This window comes from Syngnathus scovelli, chromosome 11, assembly GCF_024217435.2.
Source record: "Syngnathus scovelli strain Florida chromosome 11, RoL_Ssco_1.2, whole genome shotgun sequence".
Taxonomy (NCBI): Eukaryota; Metazoa; Chordata; class Actinopteri; order Syngnathiformes; family Syngnathidae; genus Syngnathus; species Syngnathus scovelli.
Window position 1 is genome coordinate 9,069,448 of NC_090857.1, and position 12,477 is coordinate 9,081,924.

General features: G+C 41.2%; 1 protein-coding gene across 3 annotated transcripts in view; it reads right to left on the reverse strand.

Moving 5' to 3' along the window:
• cacna1da (calcium channel, voltage-dependent, L type, alpha 1D subunit, a) overlaps nucleotides 1-12,477 on the reverse strand; it is a 40,130-nt gene that overhangs the window by 19,405 nt on the left and 8,248 nt on the right. For 2 of the 3 annotated variants that reach the window (XM_068652376.1, XM_049733551.2), the window contains exons 4-22: nucleotides 10,442-10,581; nucleotides 9,142-9,314; nucleotides 8,539-8,691; nucleotides 8,225-8,421; nucleotides 7,894-7,997; nucleotides 6,490-6,659; nucleotides 5,755-5,829; nucleotides 4,595-4,682; nucleotides 4,357-4,383; nucleotides 4,057-4,217; nucleotides 3,770-3,995; nucleotides 3,494-3,701; nucleotides 3,307-3,427; nucleotides 3,144-3,231; nucleotides 2,899-2,926; nucleotides 2,663-2,817; nucleotides 2,455-2,584; nucleotides 385-444; nucleotides 247-306 (exon numbers count right to left, since the gene is read on the reverse strand). In XM_068652376.1, the coding sequence (XP_068508477.1) occupies nucleotides 247-306; nucleotides 385-444; nucleotides 2,455-2,584; nucleotides 2,663-2,817; nucleotides 2,899-2,926; nucleotides 3,144-3,231; nucleotides 3,307-3,427; nucleotides 3,494-3,701; nucleotides 3,770-3,995; nucleotides 4,057-4,217; nucleotides 4,357-4,383; nucleotides 4,595-4,682; nucleotides 5,755-5,829; nucleotides 6,490-6,659; nucleotides 7,894-7,997; nucleotides 8,225-8,421; nucleotides 8,539-8,691; nucleotides 9,142-9,314; nucleotides 10,442-10,581 (2,364 nt within the window). The remainder of the gene's footprint in view (nucleotides 1-246; nucleotides 307-384; nucleotides 445-2,454; nucleotides 2,585-2,662; nucleotides 2,818-2,898; nucleotides 2,927-3,143; nucleotides 3,232-3,306; nucleotides 3,428-3,493; nucleotides 3,702-3,769; nucleotides 3,996-4,056; nucleotides 4,218-4,356; nucleotides 4,384-4,594; nucleotides 4,683-5,754; nucleotides 5,830-6,489; nucleotides 6,660-7,893; nucleotides 7,998-8,224; nucleotides 8,422-8,538; nucleotides 8,692-9,141; nucleotides 9,315-10,441; nucleotides 10,582-12,477) is intronic. The other variant, XM_049733550.2, reaches the window with a different exon arrangement.

Here is a 12,477-nt window from a genome sequence, read left to right on the forward strand (position 1 = left end):
ATGTGACACCCATGGTAGTAGAATGTAATGTCTGATGTTATGTTTCCTTCCCCCAAGTTCTCTCTTGCGTTTATGTTACTGATGTCCAATAAAGATCTCTGCGATGTATTCTTATATTTAAAAGAGGTGCCAGGAAGCAAAAAAGTAAATAAGAGAAAGGAAACAAACAAGCCAGGTTGTTTTGAGTGGCGGGTGACACACAAGGAGAGAATGCAGCAAGGCTCTCGCTGTCACTAAAGGGGTTACCTTTAATATGATCTCAAATGTAAACATACTAGTGAAGACATAATCTGCATAGCCTAGGACCTGGAAGGCAACCACATGTGTGCAGGGTTATTGGGTGGGTGGTTAGTACAGCACGGACAGGGGACACAGGACATTTACCTTCAAAACGATCTCAACAGTAAAGATAGCCGTGAAAGCATAGTCAAAGTAACCAAGTATCTGCAAAAAGCAACGTAGATGTTTAACAAAGACAGTTCATTGTGCAGCTTTATACATCATTAGAAAACAAGATCAATTGTTTTATTTTATTATTATTTTTGTTTTTAACTAGGAAATTTGGAAAAATATTTTTTTGTATTAAAGGACTTGAGACTTGACGGCTTCTTGTATGCAGAACTGAGCAGAATGGCAGTATTTTTAATCATTACAGTGGAACCTCTGAAGTACTATTTGACCAAAATGTGCTTACCTTAATTAAAATCCCGCATTGCATTGTGGCCAAAGCTAGAAAGAATCCTGCTCGATTATTTCACCTCTCACATTTGTTTCCAGGCATTTACTATATCTGTATATCAGTCCGTCAGTACCGACGGAAGGTCGGTGAATCCGTTGCTGATGGACTCCCATTTTCGCTGGAGGACTGACCACTGTTGCTAATTTTGAAACACTAGCAGAATAAACGCAGACGGAATAGATTTTTGGAAGTGCACCCTGGACTGCCAAAAACCAGAAAAGCAGAAGATGGGAACCAAGAGGAGTAATCTATCACATCGAAATGAATCAGGCGCTCCGGACCAGCATTCAAGAATCAATCGGGTTTGAACTGAAGAGGTTCCACTGTAAATTTAATGAATACTGCGGCGCAAACATAGGTACACTGGACAAAAATATTGAGACAAACTTCTAAATGATCTTGAAATGTATGGTTATATATAATATCATTGCCAGACTTCTTGTGGATTTTTGTCATGAGTACAGTTTACATGTGGTAAATATTTATGAACCCTTTAACCACTGATAAAAATGTCAAATTTGCCAAAAATGGACATAGAAAAAAACTAGTACTATTAACACATAAATGTCCCAATACTTTTGCCCAGATAGCATCATCCTTGTACAGTGCTTTGAATAGAACACAAAGACATACCCAGTGTATTTGTTGTTTTACCTTGAATGTATAACCTTACCTTATCAAATAGGATGTTCATGTCAAAGTATCGAAATGAATGTAGAAAAATATCAAGTAAAATAAAATTAAATGTAAAAAATCATTTAAAATCTAAATATTAAAATGAGAGAACTCCATTCATTATTTTGTAATCATGTAATTATAAAATGTTTGGTAATTGTACCAATTTACAAAAAGCTTTATTTTTCAAATTCAATGTATATATATAATCTGGAGTAGATTATTTTGTGATCTTCAAGTATTCTATGTATGAAGTTGGTTTATGACCAAATGCCTAAAGAGGCTCCACACATTATTTATTAGAATTAAGAACTCAAAATTAAGTCAAATAGACTTAATTTTGAGTTCTTAATTCAGGTGTAATAGTTATATATATGTATAAATATTTATTAAAATTTTGATATTTTCTTAAAAATGAAATAACTGTCATACCTTGAGATACAAGTTTAAGTCTTCCTGTGACCATGCTCGGAATTTCCAGAGGCACAGAGTACTGCCAAGTCTCACGAGTTTACACTAACGTGTGATTAGGGCTGGGCAATTCTTCGAAATTCAATTGTGATTTTTGGAAAAATTCGTCAATTAAAAAACCTTGTTGACGAGCTAGCAAAAATTAGCATGAGACTTCACGCGAGGGATAATGAAAATGCTGTAGACAAATGCTGTAACACGGTGATGTGACAATAGTCACGGGCATATTTCTTTGCAATATGTGAAAAACAAGTTACCTAGATAAAGTTTAGCGCTTCGTTCTAATCTTATGTGTAGCACACTGCCTTTAGGGGGCCAAGGCGCGCGCACCGCAATTTTATTTTTATACTGTATGCAATCATTTTAACAAATGTATGTTGCTACTTCTTCATTTTGTGGTTCTTCTTTTAAGTTACATTCAAAGTTGACTTTTGGTAATTCAATTGTAAATGCTAAAATTTGAAATAATCGTGATTTGAATATCAATCAATATAATCGTGTCTACTAAATTTTTGCCCAGCCCTGAGTGTGATTGAATGACTTTATGTGGCGAGAGTGAGCAGACTTACAATATTACGAGCGGAGAAGTTTCGGATGGGATCCTCTGCGGCGAGCGAGACGGAGCTGAGCATGATGAACACCAGGATGAGGTTGGTAAAGATGTGGTGATTGATGAGCTTGTGGCAAAACACACGAAATCTGCAATACAAGGCCGATTCATCAATGCGGTAGGTACTCCTAAGAAAACCGATGTCTGTGTGTGTGAGTGTATCTTACGGGTTCGTGTTGCTGAAGATAAAAAAGGCACTTCCCTCTGGGATCGGAGTAATCTTCTCTTTCTTGACCAGCTCGGAGATTGCCGGCCGAGGTCCCGCTGGGACTTCTGGATCTTCGTCCTCCGCCGCCGTGTCGTCATTGTCCTCCTCTTCATCCTAAATTGTACGTGCAAACTCTTCAGACTGCAACTTGTGCTATAAACAATTTTAAAACCGTATTGTTTGAAAGTCACATACCTTGTCATCTTTCTCGCCCTTTTTGTCCCTGGAACAGACAGCAACATTACTCACGCACGTATGTGCTATAAAATTCATGAGGTAAAAACAGTGATGCCTTGAGGCAGGAATTTAATTCATTCAACGACCTTGCTTGGTAGTCAAAACATTGTCCCTGATAAAAATGAATGGATATACCATTAATCTGTTCAAGCCTGCCAAAATAATCTTCAAAAAGAGCTAAATGCAGATAGTCCATCTTTTACCCTTTCTTATCTCCTTCATCTGTGTTGAGAGACTCCGCATCTGCCAAGTTGTCCACAGCAATGGCCAAGAAGACATTCAGGAGGATGTCTGAGCACGTCAGTGAAGGCAACTTAAAAGTTTAGTGCATTAATTACATTCAGTCAATAACGTGAACGAGGATACAGTTTCCGCAAATGAAGAGTATGATGAAGTAAAAGCATAAAATCATCCCAGAAGAGGAAGGGCCTCCATACGCCATGATGCCATCATACATGACAGCGTTCCAGTCTTCTCCAGTCAAGATCTAATGGAGAAAAGTATAAGTCATGTCCGCGAGTTCAATTTAAAATCAAAACACGTCTCGAAATACCTGAAAGACTGTAAGTAGCGCTTGTGGAAAATTGTCAAAGGTGCTCCTCTTGGTTTGGGTCTCGTCAAAGTTGAACTTCCCGCCAAACACCTGCATGCCCAGCAGGGAGAAGATGATGATGAAGAGGAAGAGCAGCAGCAGCAGGGAAGCGATGGACTTCATGGAGTTGAGGAGCGAAGCCACCAAGTTGCTGAGTGACTGCCAGTGGCTGAAAAAATATATCATCATTCAACCCACCTTGAACATAATCACAATAGAAAAGTCACATGGTCTTACCGTGTGACCTTGAAAATCCTTAGCAGGCGCACGCAGCGGAACACGGAGATCCCAAGGGGCGACATGATCTCCAGTTCCACCAGGATGGTCTCGGTGATCCCGCCGCATACCACAAAGCAGTCGAAGCGGTTGAAGAGGGAAACAAAGTAGGCCTGCAGGCCGAGACTGTACATCTTCACCAACATCTCACAAGTGAACAAGGCTAGCAGCACCTTGTTGGCCACATCTGGAAAAAAAACAAATTTGTGGTGAAATTCTGCTGATAGATTCAAAAGTGGTGGGCTCACCCTGCACTTGAGTCAGCCACAAAGGTTGGTTGTAGTGCTCTGATGATATGGTGAGGGTGTTGAGGAAAACCAGGATGATGACCAGCCAATAGAAAGGCACCGATTTGACAGCCAACCGGCACTTTCTGCGGCAGAACCTGTTCCAGCGGCGCCAGCGCCGACTGCGGAAAAACCGTGTATTAAGAATTTAACACCTTTTCTATCACATAAATTTGATTGTAATTTCAGATCATCATATTGAGAAAAAAACACTCATTTAAATAACAACAATAATACAGACTGAGACCGAAAGATACTGACCTGAACTTTGACTTTGAGATTTTTTGACTGAAAGAAAGAAGAATTTGTCAAAGTTTGCAGATGAAAGGCACGACAGAAGTGAAAGATAAATCTAGGAAAACATCAAAACAAGTATGCAGCTGGAAAAAGAAGAAACATTCAAAGGCAGGAAGGAATTGATTTGATTAAAAAAGGAAAATACACCAAGGAATCTTTTGGAAGTGAGAAGTTAAATGAGAACTGAAAAGTGCAAACTAACCAAAGAGGTCCGCAACATGGCGTCTTTTCATCCTCCCCATTTTGGTTCTCTGTGTTCACAGATTCAGTTTCGCTGGCCGGAACGCTTGCTGCAGACCCATAAAAAGAAGACGTTTAAGCAAAAAAATTGAAATTAAACATGCAATTTCAGTGTGCAGTGTTGATTAGGTGTGTGAGATGTCTTCTAATGCATTTTTCGGTGTGTGTGCGCCGCTCAGCTTATGCAGTATGTGTTGCCTTTGATTCCCGAGTGGTCGCAAAGCTCTCAGCTCTGGAAATAGTGCTGATTGCCCAAGTAGTGATCTGGGTTTAGCCTTGTTTCCTACATTCGGAGTCTTGATGGGGGGAAAAAAAAAAAAAACGGGGCGGTGTCGCTATTAAATCATGTTTTTTTATTCCACTCCTTTCATGTGAAAATGATAACGGTGGCATTTAGAAGGTAAACAAAAACTGTGGTGCAGTGCTCACACACGAGGGGTTTAACACATTAACGATGCATAAAGAAGTGAGTCGGCATTACATAAGGCTAAGCACAAACACACACACATGCACACACACGTACTCAGCTGTGGTTTAGAATGCTCTAGTAAGAAAGCATACATTTATTATTTATTAAGAACTGGTTTTTGTTAACATGAATTGTATTCCACCTACTTGCCATTAAAACAATAACTCAGCAATATTTCCATTAGAGTCGCTAATAGTATTTTTGCAGCCAGAAACCGACGTGAAAAAAATATATACAAACTAAAACATGTTGTAATTATAAATATGATATATTATATAGGTTTCTTTAGGCAGTATGTTATGTTTACTGTTCTTCACTTCTATAAAAGTGGGTTGTGACTTTTAATTTCAAATTAAATTTTAATTAAAGGTCACTTGTATTGTTGCCCAACTCAAAGATATTTTTTTCAAACTTTTTTTTAATTGTTCCAGTGCAAACAACTTGCTTTCTTGTTCTAACTAACATTATTCCCCTCATTTTCAATCATTTATATTTTATAGTTGCTCCAAATTAAATCCCTGTTTTACATCCTCTCAAAAAATGTTGTTTTTTACAGTTGAGAACCACCGGAATAAATATTTCAGTGGTCACCTCTGACTCACAAACACACTCTCACGCACAAGCACAAAAAGGAGGGCAAACGCAAGATTTACCATGAGTGTCGGACGACTGGCTGAACCACCCAAACCTTCCTTTCTTCTTCTCAGTGAGGTCAGCCAGAGTCACCCCTTCATGTGCAATGCATGCAAGGCCATGCATTCAGACACAATGGCACAGCAGGGGCGGGGTTGGGGGGGAAGTCAGGGAGGAGAATGCGCCACTATCAAAATGGGGTCAGAGCAGACAAGCAACACCGGACAACAACCGTAATCCAACGATCAATAATCCAACAGTGACAAAGAGCAGCGGGAGCCACGTAAGGGCTGAGGAGAGCAGAACATGGAGGTTGTGGTGGTGGTGATGGAGGTGATGAGGGGAGGTCACTGTTGGTCATGAGAAGCGCCTGCACTAACATGCTACACTGCAAATGAATGCATTTAAAAACATGTTAGTGTCAAGCGAATTGAGCGTATTTGGTCAAGGTCATCTCGCGTCAGGATTTTATGACATGGTGGAGAATGAGCCCAAATCTAAACGACAAGGTGAATGAGTTCATGTGTGCTGCTTATATAAAGAGGATTTGGATTAAGAGTTTTTGATATTGCTCAAGTAATGTGCTTTTTTTTTTCCCCCTCTCCCTTTCTCAGCTGAACTCCAGCAGTAGTCGCAACGTGTTTCATTTTTTAATACATTGATTGCAAGGGGAGGGGGGGGGGGGGGAGATCAGAAAAGACTCTTTGAAGGGTTTTCTGCTGCAGAGGATGCAAATTGTGATGGGATGTGCTTACGGTTGCGTTTACACTCCTCGTCTGCCTCGTCCTCATTGTCAGGGTCGATATCTTCAGCTTGAGTGATCCAGTCCAGGTAACCTTTAAGGTCTTCTTCCAGCTGCTGTTTCTCACGCAGCTTCTGGAAGTCTCCGCGAGCTTTGGCCTTTTCTCTCTCTTTGGAGAACTCTCTGGTTGAGGCAGAATCGGGAGACGGAGCAAACACAGAAGCAGAAAGTTGAGGAAAATCACAACGCGGGGAGAAGACAATGAACACATTTTTCACAGTACAAAGGAAACAAATGAGTCAACTCCTCTCCAATGACTCATCGACAATAAGAGGATTTGTTAGTCTAACAGCTAAGCATTTTTCTTTTTTTTTTTGCATAATCTCTATCTTTCTAAGACTTGTGTGTTTTTCTCATTCCGAGCCACTGGAGGGAGATGTACACTTTGGAAAATGATGGCTGCTCTATATTTAGATCCCTCATTGGCATAGTGTGTGCATCCTGCATGCCAACATCCTAATCATAAAGAGTAGGAAATTGAGGTAGACAGATGGTTTTGAGAGTCATGCAATAGAGATGTGGAATTTCAATTTGTAGATTGCAGAAAATTGCTGCTTCATCTGCTGCAGCAAATAAAATGCACTAAATGGAACAGTGGGGGAAATATGTCAGCCACCGCTGCTTTGTAAAGCTGTTTCTCATGCACTTACAAGATGGCAGCCATCGTGTCAAAGGTCATGATTTTGTTAACTTGGCTTTTCTGGCTGGTCAAGCTCCCCACTGCGCTAATTCTACTGTAACAACACACCACCCCCATCCGACGCTTCCGGGAAAGCAAAGTAGGGTTGGAACAAGCTTAGAAGCACAGAGAGGACTGAAAGGCGAGGAATACGATTAATTTTGCTCTCTCGAGGGTTGGGCGCTTTGGCTGGAATAAAGTGGGGGGGGGGGGGGGGGGGGGATGCTCACATTGCAGCTGCCCATAAAAAGGAAGCAAGTGTGTCATGCCAAGTGTTGGAATAAACGACGCGGGTAAATGGAATTATATTAGGACACCGGCAAATCAAAGATACACAACGAGAATACATTTTAAATTGTAGCATGTTACTTTGTATAAGTTAACCACACTTGATATCTTAGTGTTTGCATTTGTAATTGTGAATCAAAAGGAGAATTTTCCCAAAGCACAACACGCAAAACAAGAGTTGCACACAGCAAAGCAAATGCCACCGCACACTTTTGCTTCTTACCCACTAAGCACACCTAACACGAGGTTCAGCACAAAAAAGGAGCCGAGTATGATCAGGCTAACGAAATAAATCCAAGGTGTTTCCCATCCTATGGCGTCGTTAACCTGAGGGATCCAGAAGTAGCCGGTCAACAGATATAAAACACAAAACTGGGAGAAAGTGCTTACCCGCTCAACACACCCAAAACCAGGTTAAGAACGAAAAAGGAGCCGAAGATCACGAGACTGACAAAGTACACCCATGGAAGCTCAAAGCCCATAGCATCGTTCATCTGGAGGAGTACGTGTTGAGGAGAAGAGAAGGAAGGAGTGAAAAGAGAAAAAGAATCAGGAAACAAGATAGTTTGAAAAGACGCATAAGTATTCGCAGTCACCAGTCAATCACACGAGTCGCCTCTGGAAATTATCAGCGGCATCATCATCACGATGTCACACGTGTGATCCGAGCCGACATTCGGGTTGAAGCCGCGTGACAGTCAACGCGAAGACACTCACTCACCCAATAGAGCACATCCGTCCAGCCCTCCATGGTGATGCACTGAAACACCGTCAACATAGCAAATAGGAAGTTGTCAAAGTTGGTGATGCCACCGTTGGGGCCTTGCCAGCCTTCTCTGCATTCGGTGCCATTAATGGGGCATTGCCGCCCGTGACCTGAGATCGCACATGGAGCGGCATCCTCCTCTGCTATCATGTCTATGCAAAAAAAAAAAAAAAAAATCTGATAAAATCACCAAAAAGACAGCTTTCCAAACAGTTACTGGAAAACCAAGTCTGATGAAAAGAAAAAAAACAAAACTAAATGTGACATACCTGTGCCAGGAAGGTAGCAGGTTGCGTGCATTTTACCGATGAAAAGCTCCAGGCCAATAATAGCATAGATGATGATAACGAACAAAACCAGGAGGGCAATATGAAGAAGAGGGACCATGGCTTTAATGATGGAGTTCAACACCACTTGTAAACCTGAACAAGGAGGAAGAAATCATCAATAACATACGGCAAAACTCACAATCACACCTATGGAGAATTTGGAGGGGTCAATCGGCCTACCGTGCATGTTTTTGGAATGTGGGACGAAACCCACGCAGGCACAGGGAGAACATGCAAACTCCACACAAAAAGGCCGGAGCTGGAATCAAACCTCAACTGTGAGGCGGACGTGCTAACCATTGCTCCACCTTACTATGTACAGATTTTGTTCCTAATAATATTGCAACATTAATCACTTTTGATAGCGTTTGCAGTTAGCACACTAACTGCTCTGTCCACATAGCGCTCTAATGATGTGCAAAAAAAAAATAGTCCCAACGGTACAAAGTATGCTGACACCATCTGGACCTATCACTCGATATTTTGCAGTTTAACCATGTTGCAAAAGCATGAAAAAAGCTAATGACATGGCGCGTTACTTACTGGGTACTCCTGAGACCAGCCGCAGGGGACGCAGCACACGGAAGGCTCGAAGGGCTTTCACGTCAAATCCACCAGGTTTGCCGCCGTGCCCGTGCATGGATGGGTGGGGTTCCTCTCCTTCGCCATCCGCCTTCTCATCTTTGGTCAGAATCTCCAAGACGACACTGAAGAGTCTGCCGGTAAGACCACACATATGATTTAAAAGTTGCATACACTTTTTTTGTGACATGCTATTTTTTTCCTTCGCACATGCCGCTTGCCAATTTCAAACAATTCATTTTAATATTGTTAACACCACTCAGTAACTATGGTCTTAACAGTGTTAACACTGTTTTTTTAACAACCACCCACAAACCATACTGACATCAGCGGGACATAAATGAACTATCACTTACCAGGACAACTTCACATATTGTATGATATAATGAGTTGCCCCAATTCCTTGTTTATATTTTAATTGCACAAAATAAACGTATATCCAACAAATGCTAAAGAAGCTAAAAGGCAACACTGCAACGTGAGCAGTCAAACTGAAATAAATGTATTTCTTTTTTCTAACCCATCCTTTCAAGCATGTTTGTGAAATTTGGGGAGGTAGACGTTGATGTTTGGAAATGTTGACATGGAAGGCACAGAATGAGCGGCAACGCTTGGCAGCAGAGCGGCCCGTCTTCGCTTGTGAGTGCACGGCGGATCAACCAAGAGATGTGACCCAACTACCCAGTGGACTGTGCATATTAGAGGAGAGCTTGTCACAAGGCAAGAAATGCGAGGGAAGGTGGAGGCCACAGAAGATGAAGATAGCAAAGTGCAAAAGGGTTGGCAGGGAGGGTAGTTAGATAGAGGAGAAAAAATACGTTGGAGCAGAAATGGAAGTGGCCGCTGATAAAGACGAAGCAGTGCATGATGGGTGATTGCAAGTGAAAGACAGTAAGTGAGAGGAGAGAAAGCGGAGATGGGAGGGAGGGAGGGAGTGCTGGAGGAGAGATGGAGTATGGAGGGATGGTGACTCATTCCAGTGGTGGTAAAGCTCTGATGTATTCTCTCTGTCTTTTCTGGGTCATATAGTGTGGGCGTACGAGGGTCTCTATTAGCACCGGGCCACTCGGAGCAGAGGCTTAAGCATCTTTAACTTTGGCACAGCCAGCCGCCTCTTTCAGAGTACAACTAACAATATGGACGTGCAAATCTTAACAGCATAATCACCAGGCATTGTTGAATCACCAGACCTCATTGTCGCTCGAAAAGGAATTGTTGTGATTGTTTGAGAAGATGCTGGTGAATAAAGTTGGGGACTTACCCAATGACGACAATGACGAAATCCAGCATGTTCCAACCGTTTCGCACGTAGGCGTTTTGATGCATCACCAAACCGTAAGCGATTATCTTCAGAAATGTCTCAATTGTGAAAATGATGAGGAAGGCATACTCGACTGTCTCCTGCACACACACACATGAAACACGGAACAATAACATTACCATAACACTTTAAATAGGCTCAATGGCTGAAAATGTACATTGCAGCGGGTCTTCAGTTTCCGAAAAAGTTCCGTTTCGACGGGGCAGTGACCCATATTCTATCAATTACCAATCTATGATAATGCAGTAGTCAAGAAAATATTTGCATGTAAAACACTTCTCGGCCATAAATATAAAGCAGTCAAAGTTTTCTAAATCCGAGCCATGATTGGTTGTGACCTGTGACCAGGCAACTGTGATGTCATTTTCAGTCAACAGCAAGTGGCAAAATGGCCGCTCTGAAATGAATAATATTCCACAAATGCAATATTAATCAGAAAGACGTGTTTAGACTCGTGGGGGCACATCTAATATATTATTGTAACGAAAATTCTCGGGGTGACTTCCCCTTTAAAAGGCGGGGCCAGGCGTGGTGAGTGATATGGGTGACGGCAAATGAAAGTGTGAAAGCTCTCAAACAAACGTCAAACAATCATAGTAACATACAGTAAAAAAAAAAAAAATAGACCGTAGTAGAGCAGTAAACAACATAGCACAACCCCCACAGCTCCTCATCATCATCCCGTTTGTTTCCATCTCAGATGACCATATAATGATGATTAATACTCACTCCATGCATTGCTTCACATGATTTGCTATACGAGTGACCAAATTAATTATACTCTGCAGCGTCCATAGGTGACTGACTAATAGCAGTGCATAGTGATTATTTTCACATAATTGTCTCAACATTGGATATGACTGCTTTTATTATCTACATTCATTAAAGTAATTTTCTGGAGATTTTTTTTCTGCTTTGTCCTTGCACTCTCACCATAAAAATGTACCTCACTAATAACTTACATTTTCTTTTTTTGTTTCTGACAATTGATTAAAATTGATTACTTTCCAACAAAAACAGTCTAAATAAAGTGACATGATTGATGCGCACACGCCACAGGTGACTCAGCTGTTTGGCATGAAACCAGAGAGCTACAACCGCCATGCTTTATGCATGAAACTGCACCCGGGCTGGTATTATTAATATCTGTCACGCAATACACTTCAACCCTATTCTGATGCTAAGTGACGTGAAATGTCCCTTTCATGGCCAGAGGCAGTGTGGATGCTGTGGCAACCCAACATATTAAGATTTTAATATCTCACAAAGGGAAGCCAAGACAAAATGCTAACAAACCACACGCACAAAACATATGTCGAAGACATAACACTCTTTTCCGCCCGAGGGCCTCTTGAATGTGCTGCTGTGTGTTCTCAGTGGACGCCACAAAATGCGAGAGCGGAGAGTGCTGCGGGGCTCGTTTTCCCAACAGTTTACTGCAGATTATAAGGAGCACTTAGGCCAGAATAAGAGACACGGGCCGCTTTGATGTTCAAGTAAAAGGTTGAGAAAAGCTTGAGGCTCTTGTGTTCATCACAGAGCCACAAATCCAGCAGTGACGATGCAGCACTTATTTTTTTTATTTTTTTAAATAAGACATTTGCAGACATCTTTTACGCTTGAAAAACAATAGTCAAAATTTTTGCCAATTAAGACAAAATAATCAAAATTAATTGATAATTATTGAAAGTTGCAGTCCTTGTATCATACTAAAAAATTTCACCAGAATCACATCTCCACGTTAAGAACCAAAGAGAAACAATTTGCAGTTAAACTAGCAAAATTTAAAATATTTTTACTTGATCTGTCAAGTCAATGTTCCGTTTTAATGAACAAAATTGAGAGCCCTGTGTAAATCTTAATTATATAATTCAGGTAGCTAGTGTATGTAAATAGAAATGTGTTCAATATAATGTCATGTGATAGCCATCCCTCCTCAGATAATGAGCAGTAAATGTGTTCATCGGCACCACGAT